Below are 14126 nucleotides of genomic sequence, written 5' to 3'. Positions count from 1 at the left end.
CGAGCCGGTGGAAGCGGCTTTTCTTTTATTTGCTTTTCTTGTCGGCGGCCAGTGCGTCGTGAAGCGCCGACACGCACTTCTCAAACTGGTCCATGGCCAGCGTTCCGTGCTGGTCGAAGAAAGCCGCCACCGACGAGGTCACGTGGCTCTCCAGCCACGTCTTGCGCTTGCCGTCTCCGAAGGCCACCCGCAGCGTGTACTGGTCGTCGAACCTGCCGGCGGCGGCGGCGGCGGCGGGAACCGGCCAGCGGATCGTCAGCCGGGCGGGCGGGCGGGCGGGCGCGCGCGGGCGCAGGTCGGCGCTTACCGCTTGAGCGAGGACGAAAGCTGCCACACGTGGTCCGGATCCATCCCGGCCGGGTCCTTCTGGAGGGCCACCAGGAAGATGTTCTTCTCCTTGTACGACGTGTAGAGCGTCAGGACGCCCATCATGATGAAGTACGTGCGGGCAGTCAAGGAGCAGGCGTGATTTGTGCCCATAATCAGTGAACAATCATTTGAACGGAACGGAGAAAAGAAAGGTTTTCAAGTTTGCAAAATGCTTCAGCCCCGGTTGAGACTTTGACACGGACGAACGAACCCGCCCGTTTGCTCTTTGTGAGCGTGGCAAAGGATATGAGACCACACAGCAGGCCAGGACGGGTCTGGATTCGGGGAAGGGATGCAGGTAGTCCCAGACCAGGGCCACCATGGCGAAGACGCACGACACCGTACAGATGAGCAGACGGCCGTCCACCAGACCAAAGTTCTCCTCGTAGCCGTACTTCTCCAGCAGCACCTGCGCACAATTTCAGGCCGCTTCACACTTGCATCCAGTCCAAAGAGCGCCGGGAAGGTTACGCGCTAGCAACGTGGCCGCAGTCACAGAAACGTGACTGAAAGAAAAACTAAGCGCAAAGAAACATCGGAGGACTCCAGTCCACCAACAGTGCTCGCATTCAATGCGCTGTCTCGACGTCAAGGCCCGCAACACGGAAGCAAGCGCAGCACCTTTTGCCAGCGCGATGCCACAAATGTGCATGCAAAAGGGCTGGCTCTCGCCTCTCGCCTCTCGGCTCTCGCCTCTCGGCTCTCGCCTCTCGGCTCTCGCCTCTCGCCTCTCGCCTCTCGGCTCTCGCCTCTCGGCTCTCGCCTCTCGCCTCTCGGCTCTCGCCTCTCGCAACTCAACTCAACTCAACTCGTCGTGGCTCCATTTTGGCCAAACGGACGGCGCCTCCCTTCGGTGGCGTTTCAAAGCAACAACCACGGACGGGAAGGAACACGGCCAGCTTGCCGGCCCCTGCGCTTTTCTTTCCCTGCGACTCGTCTCCTCGGCCGTGTTCCGTTTGCGCTGTTTAGGGCGGGCAAGTGCTGCCCTTTGAACCTTCCTTCCCGCCCGTTTGGAGGCGACCGGCTCATCGCTGGAGCCTTCAACTCCATTGGGGAGGCGGAAAGAAGGCTGAATGATTCATTCGTCATTCCCCGCTCCCAAACCACAATGGGGGAGTGGGGGGCGGCGGGTGGTGGGGTGGTGGGCGGCTGGGGGATCTTCAGGCAACTCAACATTTTGACTGACAGTCTTTGGGTTTTTTTCTTTGCGTTGGGGACATCTAGTTACGTTGCTATTTGGAGTTGTGCAATTGATCCTTCTCTGAACAAAATGGCACTTTCATTTTGATCTTTTGATCAGGCAAGCACGTGCGTCTTTTTTGCAGCGCTGAGTGGTGACTACGGCAGGACGCCTTGGCCACCTGAGCTCCTGGGCCCGTCCGCTCCCACGCGAGGACCGAGCGGAGGCTCGGAGGGGGTGGAGCCTTTCTCGTTGCCCCATCCCCCTTCTGAATGGAATGAATACACGGCTCCGTGTAAACCCGATGACTGCGCCATTATCATGCAGCACTACGTCATTCCAATGGGGTCCAAGTAGCCCGTTGGCAGGCCACGAGTGCTGCGCCCACCTGCTTGGCTGCATCATCCAGAGAGTTCTTGACTGCGGCGCCGTCCCATTTGTCGATCTTCACCGGCTTCTCGTCGATTCTCCACTGAAACGCAGCGGCGGGACGTCATTGCAAAACCATGCATCACAGCCACATCTTTTGATGCTATAAATTCATTTTCTGGCCTATTTGTAAATGTTGCTCTACATAGCGAATAGTGCCCTGAAGATTGATTTGGGAGGGAAAAAAAAAAAAAATCTTGAATCAAATCGAGATCAATTCAACCTTTTCCTGAAATCGTTCAGCCCGAGCTGCGACTGAAGATTACTTTAACAATCAATTCATGTCAATTGCTGTTTTGATGAATCAAGCAGGGAAAAAAAAAGAAAACACTTTTTTAAATGTCCCTCAATTCAAACATTCCTTGAAGTGAAAAATGCAAACGTCTGCCATAATGGAAGACTGTTGAGTGGCTGAAGTCAGAGGATTAGACAATTTCAGGTTCAACAACGGCTGCATAGGATTAATCGGCAGTGGTTGATTCAGTTGACAAAAGCCCATTAACACTTTCCTGTCACTGTTGCTTTAAACCAGGAGTCTCAAACTGCAGTCCTCGAGGGCCGCTTTCCTGCATGTTTTAGAGCAGGGGCGCCCAAGTCTGATTCAGATACACCTGATTGAAATCCTTGATCAGGCTTTTGCAAACCTTGCTGATGAGCTGATTAATAAAATCAGATGTTAGATTACAAAAACTCTGCAGGCCAGCGGCAATTGAGGAGTGCAGTTTGAGACGTCTGCTCTAAACCTTTCTTATGAGCTGGAGATGTTAACTTCTTTGGAATGGCCTCCCGCTAAACGTGTCCATTTCTATAAACTTGTGTTAAACCCATTTTTATTCTTGGTCTATTGACTCGGCGTTGTTTAATGTTTCGTGGTGCTTACTGCTTTGATGTTATTCATTTGGTTTGGTGTCTTTGTGATGTTACTCCATGTACAGCATTTTGTATGCAGCGATGGTTGTTTTGAAAGTGTTCTATAAATAAAGTCGAGTTGAGCTGAAAGGTGCTGTTGTTTATTTGTTGTTGGACCAGTGGTCGCTTTCCCTTTCACGTCTGCACCATTCACCGCGTGCGCAAAATTAATCTTCATCAAATCCTTTTTTTTTTAAATTGTTATTATTATTATTTTTTTTTTGGTAGCCGTTTCCCTCATTTCATGGGTTTCATTCTAGGGCATTGTTAAGTGCGCTTCCAACTTTGCCATGACATAGTGCGAAAAAAGATGCTGCTGTTTCGAAACAAGACGTCATCTTTCATGCCTTCATTCGGCGTTAGCTTGTTAGCTTAGTTGCCCGCCTGCATGCGCTTCCTCGCCGTCTCTGAGCCATTCGCTTACGCCGCCAATTATGCTATGCACCGGACGAGACGAATGGGAATTCAACTTCCCCGGCGGCCGTGAAATACAAAATGCATTCAAGACTATAGAGCACAGTCTTACTTTCTCCAAAAGGCCGCTCTTTCCACTGCGCCCGGATGCCATTTTGTCTTGCGCCCCAAACATAATGCTGACCTGGCAATTGCTGATTGGTCGGAGACATAAACATGCTCGTCACATCGGACGTCATCAAGCCACGACGCGTTACACCGAATCAGCTCCCCCTTGTTTGATCCGATGATGTTAATTGAATTGGCTGATTGTTGCGTTGTATGTCAATTAAATCATTTTGACATCAGGACAAAAAAGAGCTGGGCACGCCCATTTTGATGAATGACGGAACGAATTTTAAAATAGACGAATTGAGCATTGACGGAAATACAATACGTGTCACATTTGTACACAGTCATCAACAAGTTTGTTAGGTTGGGCGCCAAACCGCTACAGTCTACATCAGGGGTGGGCAATTCCGGCCATCGAGGGCCGGTATCCTGCCTGTTTTCCAGCTGTCCCTGCTGCAACACACCTGATTCAAATGATCATATAATCAGCAAGGTCTGCAGATGCTGGATAACGATCCTGATCATTTGGGTTGCACCAGAGTGACATAGAAAACATGCAGGATACCAGTCCTCGAGGGCCGGATTTGCCCACCCCTGGTCTACACTAACGTCGGCTCTCAGCAGCTGGAGTGTACTGCCGTCTCACCGCCGCCGGGCTGCAGTTGGGCGTGTTCTCGCTAGGCGCAGAAGCCAATCACAATGCAACAGGAAGTGTCACCGACCAACCTCGCCAGCCAATCATGTGGCCGCCACAGAAATTCAGTGGGGTGTTCGGTTTGAACTGCTCATTTCCTCCTTTTGAAATTCCCCACCCTTGACATTTCCCCTCGGACGTTTTCAACGTTGACGTGACTTGGAAACGCCATCATGTTGCCAGTCACTTGAGCTGTTGCCCGTTGTTTTTTTACGAGAGAGCCTGGCCTATGATGACGGCGACGTTGACGTGTCAGCAACATGGACTTGCGTCGGCTCGATGAACACAAATATGAAACGCTGCTGCTGTTTTTTTTTGTTGTTGAACTTTTTAGACAGTTGTCTTGATCATTCACGTGCGTGTTCATACAAAATGTCACAGTTTGATTTGGCACTCCAAACACTTTCTGCTACATCAAGCCAAACGGCGCAGCTCCTTTAGAAAACGTACATTATGACAATTATGAACATAATCATCATATCTTTGTAGTAGAAAATACATTAAAGCTGGCATGTGTCAAGAAAAGAAGCCCTTCAGTGGAGGAGATTGTGTGTGTGTATATATATATATACATATATATATATATATATATATATATATATACACACATATATATATATATATATATACACACACACACACACACATATATACACATATACATAAGTATAAATATATCAACATGTATATCATCGCTGTCCTGTGAAAAACACTTATCTCCAATTTTGGAAACTTTTTTAATTTTCACTTTAATGCGATGTCTGTAATGTGGAAACATGATTCATGTAAAAATAAGAAAATGAAAAAAAATTTAGATGTGTTTTTCACATGACAGCGACGATATGCATATATACACACACATATATATATATGTGTGTATATATATATATATATATATATATATATACACACACACACACACAGTATCCATATCAATGGTCATTAAAGTTGTTCACACACTGAAAAAAATTGAAAAACATTGGAATAACTTGAAAATTGAAATAATCCATCACACATATTTTAGCTTTGACTCAAAAATCAGTGCAACCTGAAAATGTTAATGTCATAATGTCATGTAAGCAAATTTCTTCAGGTGAGGCAAACCAATTATTTGAAATGGTGAGTAGTCGGCACATCTGTCTCACAGTAGACAGGTTGCGGGTTCGTATCCGGGCTGCGTTTCCGCTCACATTCCAAGAAAGTGAGACCACTGATTTGAAGACTCTAAATTGTGCTTAGGTGCGAGTGAGAGTGCAACGCTTTCAAATTATGGCCACTTTATTTGAGACAAGATTATTAAAAAAAAACAACAAAAAAAACGCTGTGTGCATGAAGTAACATTTTGAAGATAAAAATGAGGGGATTATTGGCATGAAGTAATGAAGCCAACTTCAATATTTTAATTAGGGCCACTTGAAATAATTGGTTTGCTTCAATTAGTACGAATGAAGCAATTAAGTTAAAATGTTGTGTTCCACTAAATGTGGACGCTAAAATATTTGGTGTGACAGATTACTTCCATTTTTTAAGTTCCTCCAATGTTTCATTTTTTTTCTAGTGTATGGAAAAGTAAAGCATGATTTGTGTGAGACTGAAATACTGCACTATTGTCGTGTAGTTGTACCATGACAAGACCAGAGTGAGGCCTTGCAGTACCCCCGCCCCCCACCCAGATTTCATTGTATTCTTCAATGACAAAGACCGTTTTCTTTTTCTGTGGCGCCCTCATATGTCATTGTGTCAGTTAGCGCTGCTTGTTTATACGGCGAGAGCGTCGCAGGCCACGCCTCCTGCGGCTGTGATTGGCCATCCAGGAGCGCAGGAAATACTTGTCGGGGCTAGCGGTGCGGGGGGCGCTCTCGCGGTCAAACTGTCTCTGCAGCTTGAGGGCTAGCGCCCGGTCTTTCCTCTCCTGGCGGATGGCGTCACAGACTTGGGGGTTGGCGGCGGCGGCGGCGGCGGCAGCGGCGTCCTGGTGTTTGGTCTTCCTGCTCCGCTTGGAGGCGGCCGTTTCCTTGCGGGGGCTCAACGAGTCCTTTGCCGGCAGCTTGCACGACTGGAAGCCGGACTTGTGGGCATACGGGGAGAAGGAATGTCTGCGTCCGAACAGGGCCCCTACGCCGGCCCCTGCCTCGAATTCGGAATTCCCCCGGAAGGCCAAGTCGCCGCCGTAGCGGACGGCGGGCACGCGGATCTTGAGGGACTGGGCGTCTATGCCGGGATGATCGAAGAGCAGCTTCCTCTTGTTGGATTGCGGCATGGCGCCTACGGCGTCCTGCATCTCCTTGACGGGGCTGGTCAGCGTCCCCTTGGAGTCCACCTTGAAGCTCTGCCGGTCCAGCTCGATCTGGCGCCAGCGCTGCAGCACGGCGGGGCTGGCCTCGTAGCTGGTGGATTTGTGCAGGCGCCACGTGAGGTTGCGGGGCGTGGACTTGACCACGGCGGGCTCCAGCAGGCGGCCGTCCGCCAGGCGTTTGGGCGGCGTGCAGGGCGAGCACACAATGGGCTTAAAATGGTTGAGCTCCTCCGAGATGCTGTCGTTGCTCTCCGGGCTGACCGAGCGCTCGGCCGGCGCGGCTGACGACGTGGACGGCGCCGCCTCGCCGCGCCAGGACGGCCGCCGCTCGCGGCCGCTCACGGGCGCCGAGGCCGAGCGACTGTTCTCTGATGACAGGAGAATTCCGGCCGCGAAGCTGTGAGCGACCCCCGCCTGCAACGACAGCAAAGTCGTGATGCGGCGCGTGGCGTGATGCGGCGCGTCACATGGCATTTCACGTCACAACACCTTGCGGCGCGTGGCTTGGCACCTTCTAGGACACATCATATGGCGCCCGACAGGTCAAATGACACAGCAGCTGACACTCACTACGACAAGTCACATCGCACATGACATGGCATGGCATGGCATGGCATGGCATGTCACATGGCCCATTAACGTCATATGGCATGTCACCACACGTTACATGACATCAAATAGCACATGGTATGACATGACATGCCATGTCACATCACATGGCATGTCGTAACACCTGGATTGACATCCCCGCATGACACATGGACCGTCACAACATGTCACAATGCACATAACATGTCACATGACACAATTCCCGACATTGCACAATATATGGGAAAATCATCGATATCACGATGATGGCCGATGCAATATGCGTATCGCAAAGACGTGCAATCATTTTCTTCTAGAATTGAAAACTTTTATCTGAATTTGACCAGTCAGATGCAAACTTAAATGACACCCAATAGTTGGACAGACATTCTCTTGGGAATTACAATGAATGAGCTAAGAACACAACGAGCTTGCTTATTTTGCCGCATGAAAAAAATGTACTTCTTTCATAAGACCAGGGGTGTCAAACTCATTTTTTGTCACGGGCCACATCATGGTTTTGGGGCCCCTCGGAGGACCATTTTGATTGTGAGCCCATATACTGGAAATGTATGCTTGCCTTATATATCACATATACACAACAAATTGATGGATAACTAGTTTTGAAATCAGAAGCCAATAAATCGTTTGTTCAACTCTTTTTCCATGCATTTTAAAAGAGGGATTACGAACAAATGTGTGCAAGATCTGGTATGTAGTGTTAAAAGTGAAGACAATTTGAAAGAAACATGTCATGATTTGCCTTCGCAGGCCACATAAAGTGATGTCGCGGGCCGGATTTGGTCAGCAGGCCTCGAGTTTGACACCTGTGCATCAGACAGTAAAAAAATTTTTTTTTTTTTTTTAGGTACATTTTAAATGTTGAACTAATATTGCTATTGTCAACGTCCGTATGGCAATATTTTCCCAATATCGTGCAGCCAAACCTGACATCACATGACGTCACGTCACGTCACGTCACGTCACGTCACGTCACGTCACGTCACGTCACGTCACGTCACGTCACGTCACGTCACGTCACGTCACGTCACGTCACGTCACATGACATGACACATGAGATCCACATAGCACATGACAGGTCACATGGAAAATAACGTCACATGCGCATGTCACGTGGCACCACATGTGACGTGACGCCGTGGCCGCCGTCCGCCACCAGAGGAAAAAATGTGGCGCGCGGAGCCCGACGGCGACGTGGAGGCGAGCGAGCCGTACCGTACCGTGTCGGCGACGGAGGGCGCGGCGCCCCCCTTGGCTTTCCCTCGCGCGGTGTCGCCGGCCTCCGTGCAGCTGCGACTTCTCTGCGCGCCACTGCGGAAGATGAGCACAGGTCAGAGGTCACGGCGAGCGTCGGCCCAGCGGGCGCGAGAGCGAGCACCTGCTGACGCCCGACGACGTCCGGCTCCTCCTCACGAACGCCGAGAACCTCTTGATGCGTCTCGACGCTGGCTCCTCATTCTCAGAGTCGGACAGGACGCCCTACAGGGCAACGACACAACTTCATTCCTGTCGAAACGCCGCCTTCACGTGACGGCTTCACATGCCGCCGCAACAAAATTCCCTTGCAAGCGACGTTCAAAACGCCATCCCTGTCAAAGCCGATCGATCCTATGTAAGACATTCCCTTCGTTACCATTTCGGCAACAAGTCCACAAAAACATTACAGTTCATGCAAGAGTGGCGACACCATTCCCGTTTGGGCGGCACAATTACAACTTCATTCCCTACGAAGCGGCGGTCACGTCTTCGTTGCCATTTCTGTGACCGTGGCAACTTCATCCCCGTTTTGGCAATGTTCACAAAAAATTTGCAGTCAAAGCGCCCTTCCCATTCAGGCAGCACATCTCAGCGGCGGTGTCACGTCGTCGTCCGAGGGGAACCTGCGCCGCTTTCGCACAACTCGGTGGATTGCTTTGCGCGGTGGAAGCGACGACTTACCGACTCTTCCCTGCGTTGGAGCGAGCTGCTCTCGTCTATGCGGAGGCTCCTCCTCCTCCTCACGTCCTCTCGCTCCTCGCATGCCGACGGCTTGATCAAAAGGAAAACAGTCACAGTATGCACCTGCTTGCGTTTGCGGCAATATCAGACGAAAAGAACCAATGCTCACTTGTCTCACTGGACTTTGGCTCAGGCTCACCTTGTGCTTCATGTTGGAACCTGATGACGAGCCCTCCGTTGACTTGTGGACCGCGCTTGGGCACACAAACACATCTGACAATGCGCGCGCACGCACACACACGCGCACGCACACACACGCGCACGCACACACACGCGCACACACACACACACACGTAGGATGCGTTGGGAATCATTCACTCATTGTCTAAACACTGTACTTTTGGGCCGGGTGGCTTGTGATGTTACTCTGAGCCGCCGTCATGCCTCATCACGCTAACTTGATCAACTTAGTCTGTATTTTTACAACATATGGAGTGTGTGTTCATTCTCAACTCTTAGTTTGACCCTTACTAAGATTGTTTGACTGCCAAATCAAGCCAATATAAACCACTTGACTGCCATCCGCAAACGCTTGACCATTTTTTTTTTAATTAAACATGTGCCACTGGCTTTCCATTGACTTGAAGTCCATCGTTATTTTTATGCTGTCTGTGTGTTGAGCAGGCTTTCCAACGAGAGCAGAACAAACTAAAGTTCCGAAAATGTGAAACTCGGATTCAACCAAAACACATTTTGACCACCAATTGCTTTGCATAGGCCAGACATTCACAATGCTGCATTTTCACCGCTTAGATAACCTTCTTCATATTTGTCACAGGGAGGTGTTGATCATATCCCAGGAATGTGTTTGATTGCGCTGCTCACACAAACAATTCGTCTGAAACATTTTCCACATATCCCTCGACTGTTAAGGAGCACTTAGGAGTGACTCGGGAGAACTTGTCAACAGGCCCAGACGGAGTTTGAGTGAAGAGTTTAAGAACTCGTCCAACTGGGGCGGTTTGGGTCGCAACAAGTCCCAACTAGTCCAAGCAAGTGTCAACCTGGCGGAGGAGCACGCGAGTGAAGTTGCCAGTGTGCCAAGTGGAGTCAACCGGCGTCCAACGCTCACCTGACCAGCGAGTGCGGGGGTTCGCCGCGTCCGTGCCCGCCGCCACGCCGCCGCCGCCGCCACCGCCACCGCCCCTGCCCCTCCGCTCGGCCTCTGCGCTCCGGCGCCCCCGGCCCGAGCAGGAACGGCTACTTGCTGACGAGCGCTCGGGCTCGCGTCCGTCGAGCGTCGACGCGGTTCCGTGTCCCGGAGATGTGCCGGCAGCCGCTGCCACCGCCGCCTTTCCGGAGCGCCGGCCAGTTCCCGCGGCCGCCATCTTCCCTGTTGACTGAGTGCTGCTGCTGCTGAGCGTTCCCGTTCAAAACAAACCCCGCCCTTCCACTGCCACCTTCAACTCGCTAAATTTAAAATAAAATGAAATGAAATAAAATAAAATAATTTAATAAGCGCTTGAAACACTTCTATATATAATCAGCCCGGCTCCCCTTTTATTTCCTCTTTCAGATGATTTAATGACTGTATTGTGTCTTTTGTTTTCCTGTCAAAATTAGTTTTTCAATAAAGATTGCTTAAAAAAAATAAAACCCTCGACCACAACATGGCGGGACCTTCACAATAAAGGATACGCTTCCTGTTTACTCAAAAACCGACACACTCCCACCCAAAAAAAAGCTGGAGGGCGAGGGTCCTTCAAGAAGGAAAAGCACTAACTCAGGGGTGTGGGAAATTCCGGTGCTCGAGGGCCAGGATGGTGGATATTTTAGGTGTCTCGGTGTGGCATCACATTCAAATTGATCAAGATTGTTATCAGGCTCCTGCAGATCTTGCCGATTATCTAATCTCCCCTTAATTGAACATAGTCCATAAAAAAAGGTCAGAAACGTTTAGGGGGGGGGGGGGAAGACATTTTTTTATTTTTATTTTCTTATATATCCTCTTCGGGTATTACACCTGGCGGCACGGTGGTCGACTGGTTAGCACAGTTCAGAGGTCGTGGGTTCGATCCCGGCTCCGGCCTCCCTGTGTGGAGTTTGCATGTTCTCCCCGTGCCTGCGTGGGTTTTCTCCGGGCACTCCGGTTTCCTCCCACATTCCAAAAACATGCATGGTAAGTTGATTGGATACTCTAAATTGCCCCTAGGTGTGATTGTGAGTGCGGATGTTTGTCTCTGTGTGCCCTGCGATTGGCTGGCAACCAGTTCAGGGTGTCCCCCGCCTACTGCCCAAAGACAGCTGGGATAGGCTCCAGCACGCCCCGCGACCCTTGTGAGGAGAAGCGGTACAGATAATGGATGGATGGGCATTACACCTACTTTATTTTGCTAGCTGTGTTAGTTTGAACTCTCTACTGCATTAGTTGAATATTGTTGATACTTTTATAATGGACATTTTAACTTGAAAATCATTTTTATTGTACCGAAAGTGAAGCATCTCTCTTGCCTGTAGCGGAAGAATCGTTATTTTTTAACGCTCCGAAAGTCTGTATATTGTCATGGTTTCTACATTAAATCAAAACGTATTTTAGAGACTAATACATAATCGAAACACATCTGCAAAGGGTCATAAATGCGCTGTTTAGGAAGAGCGCGTTACACAGCCTTCGTCCACTTGGTGGCGGTCGTAGGCCTCAAGCGTCTTTTAAATTAATGCCACCGTAGAAGAAGAAAAAGAAGATGGATGTCGTCAAGTTGTTCGATGAGCCTCGTTTGACAAGTTAGAGGTAGTAACAGTACACTCCAATAATTTCGATTATAAACTTCGCATTTATGATACAGTACAATTAAAATGACTTAATACGGGTCGCATAGTGTTTGGCCATTTAAGTGGCTGGTCGCATTTTGACGGTCGGACGAGACGTCACGCTTGCTTTTATGTCAACAGGGGGCAGTGTTGTTTCGACTTTATAATGACATCATTTGCCAGCCAGAATTCAGTATTTCAATCTACCCATTGACATTTTTTCAATCCTATATTTGCTATCCGTAAAACTTGGCATGTTTTTTGAAGTTGTGAAGAAAATGATAGAACAAGTCAGTTTAATCTAGAGGTGCAACAATGAATTGCGTAGAGACCTTGTTTGCTGAACTTGAAATTGTCCAAATTCAAAAAACTTTCATTGGTTAATGGGAAAGAAAAAAATGGGCAGATACATTCACCTGCTTGTTCCAGCAGTTGTTAGTGGCGGAATGTCATCGGGCTGACGTGTGTGTGGTTTGCGTTGTGGTTTTGTAGGGATGAGGATGCAGGGGCCCCGCCCGCTGGTGGAGGTGGTCCGCCTGGGCCTGCTGCCCTACCAGGAAGCTTTGCTCGTCCAGGAGGCGTACGTCAAGCGGTGCCAGGCAGGCGCCGGCGTGGTCAACGCGCTGCTTCTGTGCCAGCACCCGCCCGTCTACACCACCGGCATCCGGCAGAAGGGGCGCCCCCTCGCCGAGCTGGAGCGCCTGCATCTGCTGGGGGCGCAGGTCCACAACACCGACCGAGGAGGTCTGATCACCTTCCACGGCCCCGGACAGCTGCTTTGCTACCCGGTCCTGCACCTGGCCGCTTTCAAGAAGGTCCGTCCGCTCGCCTATGTCATTGGCCTCAGCGGGCTCGGGCCTCCTTGCCATCGCTGCACGCCTCGACGTACACGCGACTCGCCGTGCCAGTTTTTCCACATACAAGCCATCGTTGGCATGATGCATTTGCCTGGATAGTTCCTAAAAGGTTCACGATTGCCAAGGCGGTGACTTGCCGATCCCGGCTTGAAAGTCGTCGTCTTCTTCTTCTTCTTCTTCTTCTTCTTCTTCTTCTTCTTGTGCAGAGCATCCGCTGGTACGTGTCGCAGCTGGAGCAGACGGCCATTTCGGCGTGCACGAGCTTGGGCGTGGAGGCGTCCACGTCCCCGCACACCGGCGTTTGGGTCGGAGACAACAAGATCTGCGCCATTGGTGCGGTTGCCCGAGCGCCCCCGCAACAGTCGCCGGACTTTGACCGGGGCGCCCCGCCGTTGACTTGCTGTTTGCTGCTTTAGGCATCCGCTGCTCTCGCTACGTGACGTCGCACGGCCTGGCCCTCAACTGCGACACCGACTTGGCCTGGTTCCGTCACATCGTCCCGTGCGGCCTGGAGGGCAAAGGCGTGACCTCGTTGAGCGCCGAGCTGCGTCGCCAGGTGTCCGTGGACGAGGCCGTCCCGCATATGCTGCGCGCCTTCGCCCGCCACTTCAGCTGTCGGCTGCTGGACGACGGTCGCTCGGCGGCCCGCGGCTGAAGCGACGGGTCCCGCCAAAGGCTGGAAACGGAGCCTCAGCTCACGTGACGGTTTGTCACTGGCCGCCAGTGTCACTGCACATGGATGAGCAGCGGACCGGTGGACAGTCAGTGTCAGGGCTCAGGTAGCCAAACAGCTGACTGCTCAGCAGTCCACGTGAAAGTCCATCTGGAGCAGGGCTGGCCAATGACTTTTGCAGAGAGAAAGCGCGCCAAGCCACCATGCTAACCTCGACTTTGTCTACATTGCTTTGCAAAAAGCACAGTGGCTTGTTGCAATAAATTGCAAAGTATTTACAATTATGGTATGTATTGTTGTAAGATAACCCTATAAGCGGCCATTGAAATTCCATCGTCACGCTTTTAAAAACAGTAACATTCATTTTGTGCACCAACTGCCAACCGCGTTAGCCCTTCCTAGTCAGGACTACCAAATAGCATCAAGTATCGTATTATCGACAATGATGACTTGTATACGGACAGGATATGAAAGTGTACCGTCGTGGACAGTATTCTCAGGCCAAATCTTGGCTGTCTTCCTCCACTGTGCAGGAAATGAGAAAGTTGCTTAAAAAGAAGACCACTGTTGTCATTTTTGCCCATCTCTTCTTCAAACAAAGTAGTTGCTACAGGGGTCCGAAAAGTTGCTACAATAGAGCGAAAAGGATGCTAAATTGGGACCACTGTCTAGCTCTTTCTTGCTCACTGCCACGCGTGTGTTTATAACTTTCAAAATAAAAGCCGTTGCTTTGATGGTGACTGTGAGGGCCGGTCAGCGACTGTGGACGGGCCGGATGTGGGCCCCCGGGCCGCACTTTGCCTAAGCCTGATTGGGACAGCTAACGGACGGGTCCA

The 14126-nt window shown here is 50.5% G+C and overlaps 3 protein-coding genes across 5 annotated transcripts; 1 reads left to right on the top strand and 2 right to left on the bottom strand.

Annotated features, from left to right (window-relative positions):
* Positions 1-8: 8 nt before the first annotated feature.
* Positions 9-3568, bottom strand: spcs2 (signal peptidase complex subunit 2). Its single transcript, XM_086035395.1, has 5 exons — positions 3414-3568; positions 1938-2021; positions 619-778; positions 308-443; positions 9-212 (listed from the first exon to the last, which is right to left on the bottom strand). Exons 1-5 carry the CDS (start codon positions 3474-3476, stop codon positions 26-28), a joined length of 630 nt encoding a protein of 209 aa, XP_085891521.1. The 5' UTR covers positions 3477-3568; the 3' UTR covers positions 9-25.
* Positions 3569-4406: 838 nt separating this feature from the next.
* rnf169 (ring finger protein 169) lies at positions 4407-10478 on the bottom strand. Of its 3 annotated transcripts, none has more exons than XM_086035385.1 (6): positions 10082-10478; positions 9119-9222; positions 8950-9039; positions 8390-8490; positions 8232-8322; positions 4407-6816 (listed from the first exon to the last, which is right to left on the bottom strand). In XM_086035385.1, the coding sequence occupies exons 1-6, from the start codon at positions 10335-10337 to the stop codon at positions 5851-5853; spliced, it is 1608 nt and encodes a 535-aa protein (XP_085891511.1). In that variant the 5' UTR covers positions 10338-10478; the 3' UTR covers positions 4407-5850. The 3 variants fall into 3 exon arrangements, with proteins under 3 accessions (XP_085891511.1, XP_085891512.1, XP_085891513.1); XM_086035386.1 differs by having other exon boundaries at positions 9149-9222; positions 10082-10476; XM_086035387.1 differs by having other exon boundaries at positions 9119-10013; positions 10082-10207.
* A 1126-nt stretch (positions 10479-11604) lies between these two features.
* Positions 11605-14024, top strand: lipt2 (lipoyl(octanoyl) transferase 2). Its single transcript, XM_086035393.1, has 4 exons — positions 11605-11740; positions 12253-12575; positions 12824-12950; positions 13034-14024. The coding sequence occupies exons 2-4, from the start codon at positions 12255-12257 to the stop codon at positions 13270-13272; spliced, it is 687 nt and encodes a 228-aa protein (XP_085891519.1). The 5' UTR covers positions 11605-11740; positions 12253-12254; the 3' UTR covers positions 13273-14024.
* The last annotated feature ends 102 nt before the right edge of the window (positions 14025-14126 follow it).

The sequence above is a fragment of the Filicampus tigris genome, chromosome 7, assembly GCF_054856515.1.
Source record: "Filicampus tigris isolate MCC_2025a chromosome 7, RoL_Ftig_1.0, whole genome shotgun sequence".
Classification (NCBI taxonomy): domain Eukaryota; kingdom Metazoa; phylum Chordata; class Actinopteri; order Syngnathiformes; family Syngnathidae; genus Filicampus; species Filicampus tigris.
Note: the sequence above shows the minus strand (reverse complement) of the source record. Positions and strands in the feature narration are given on the sequence as shown.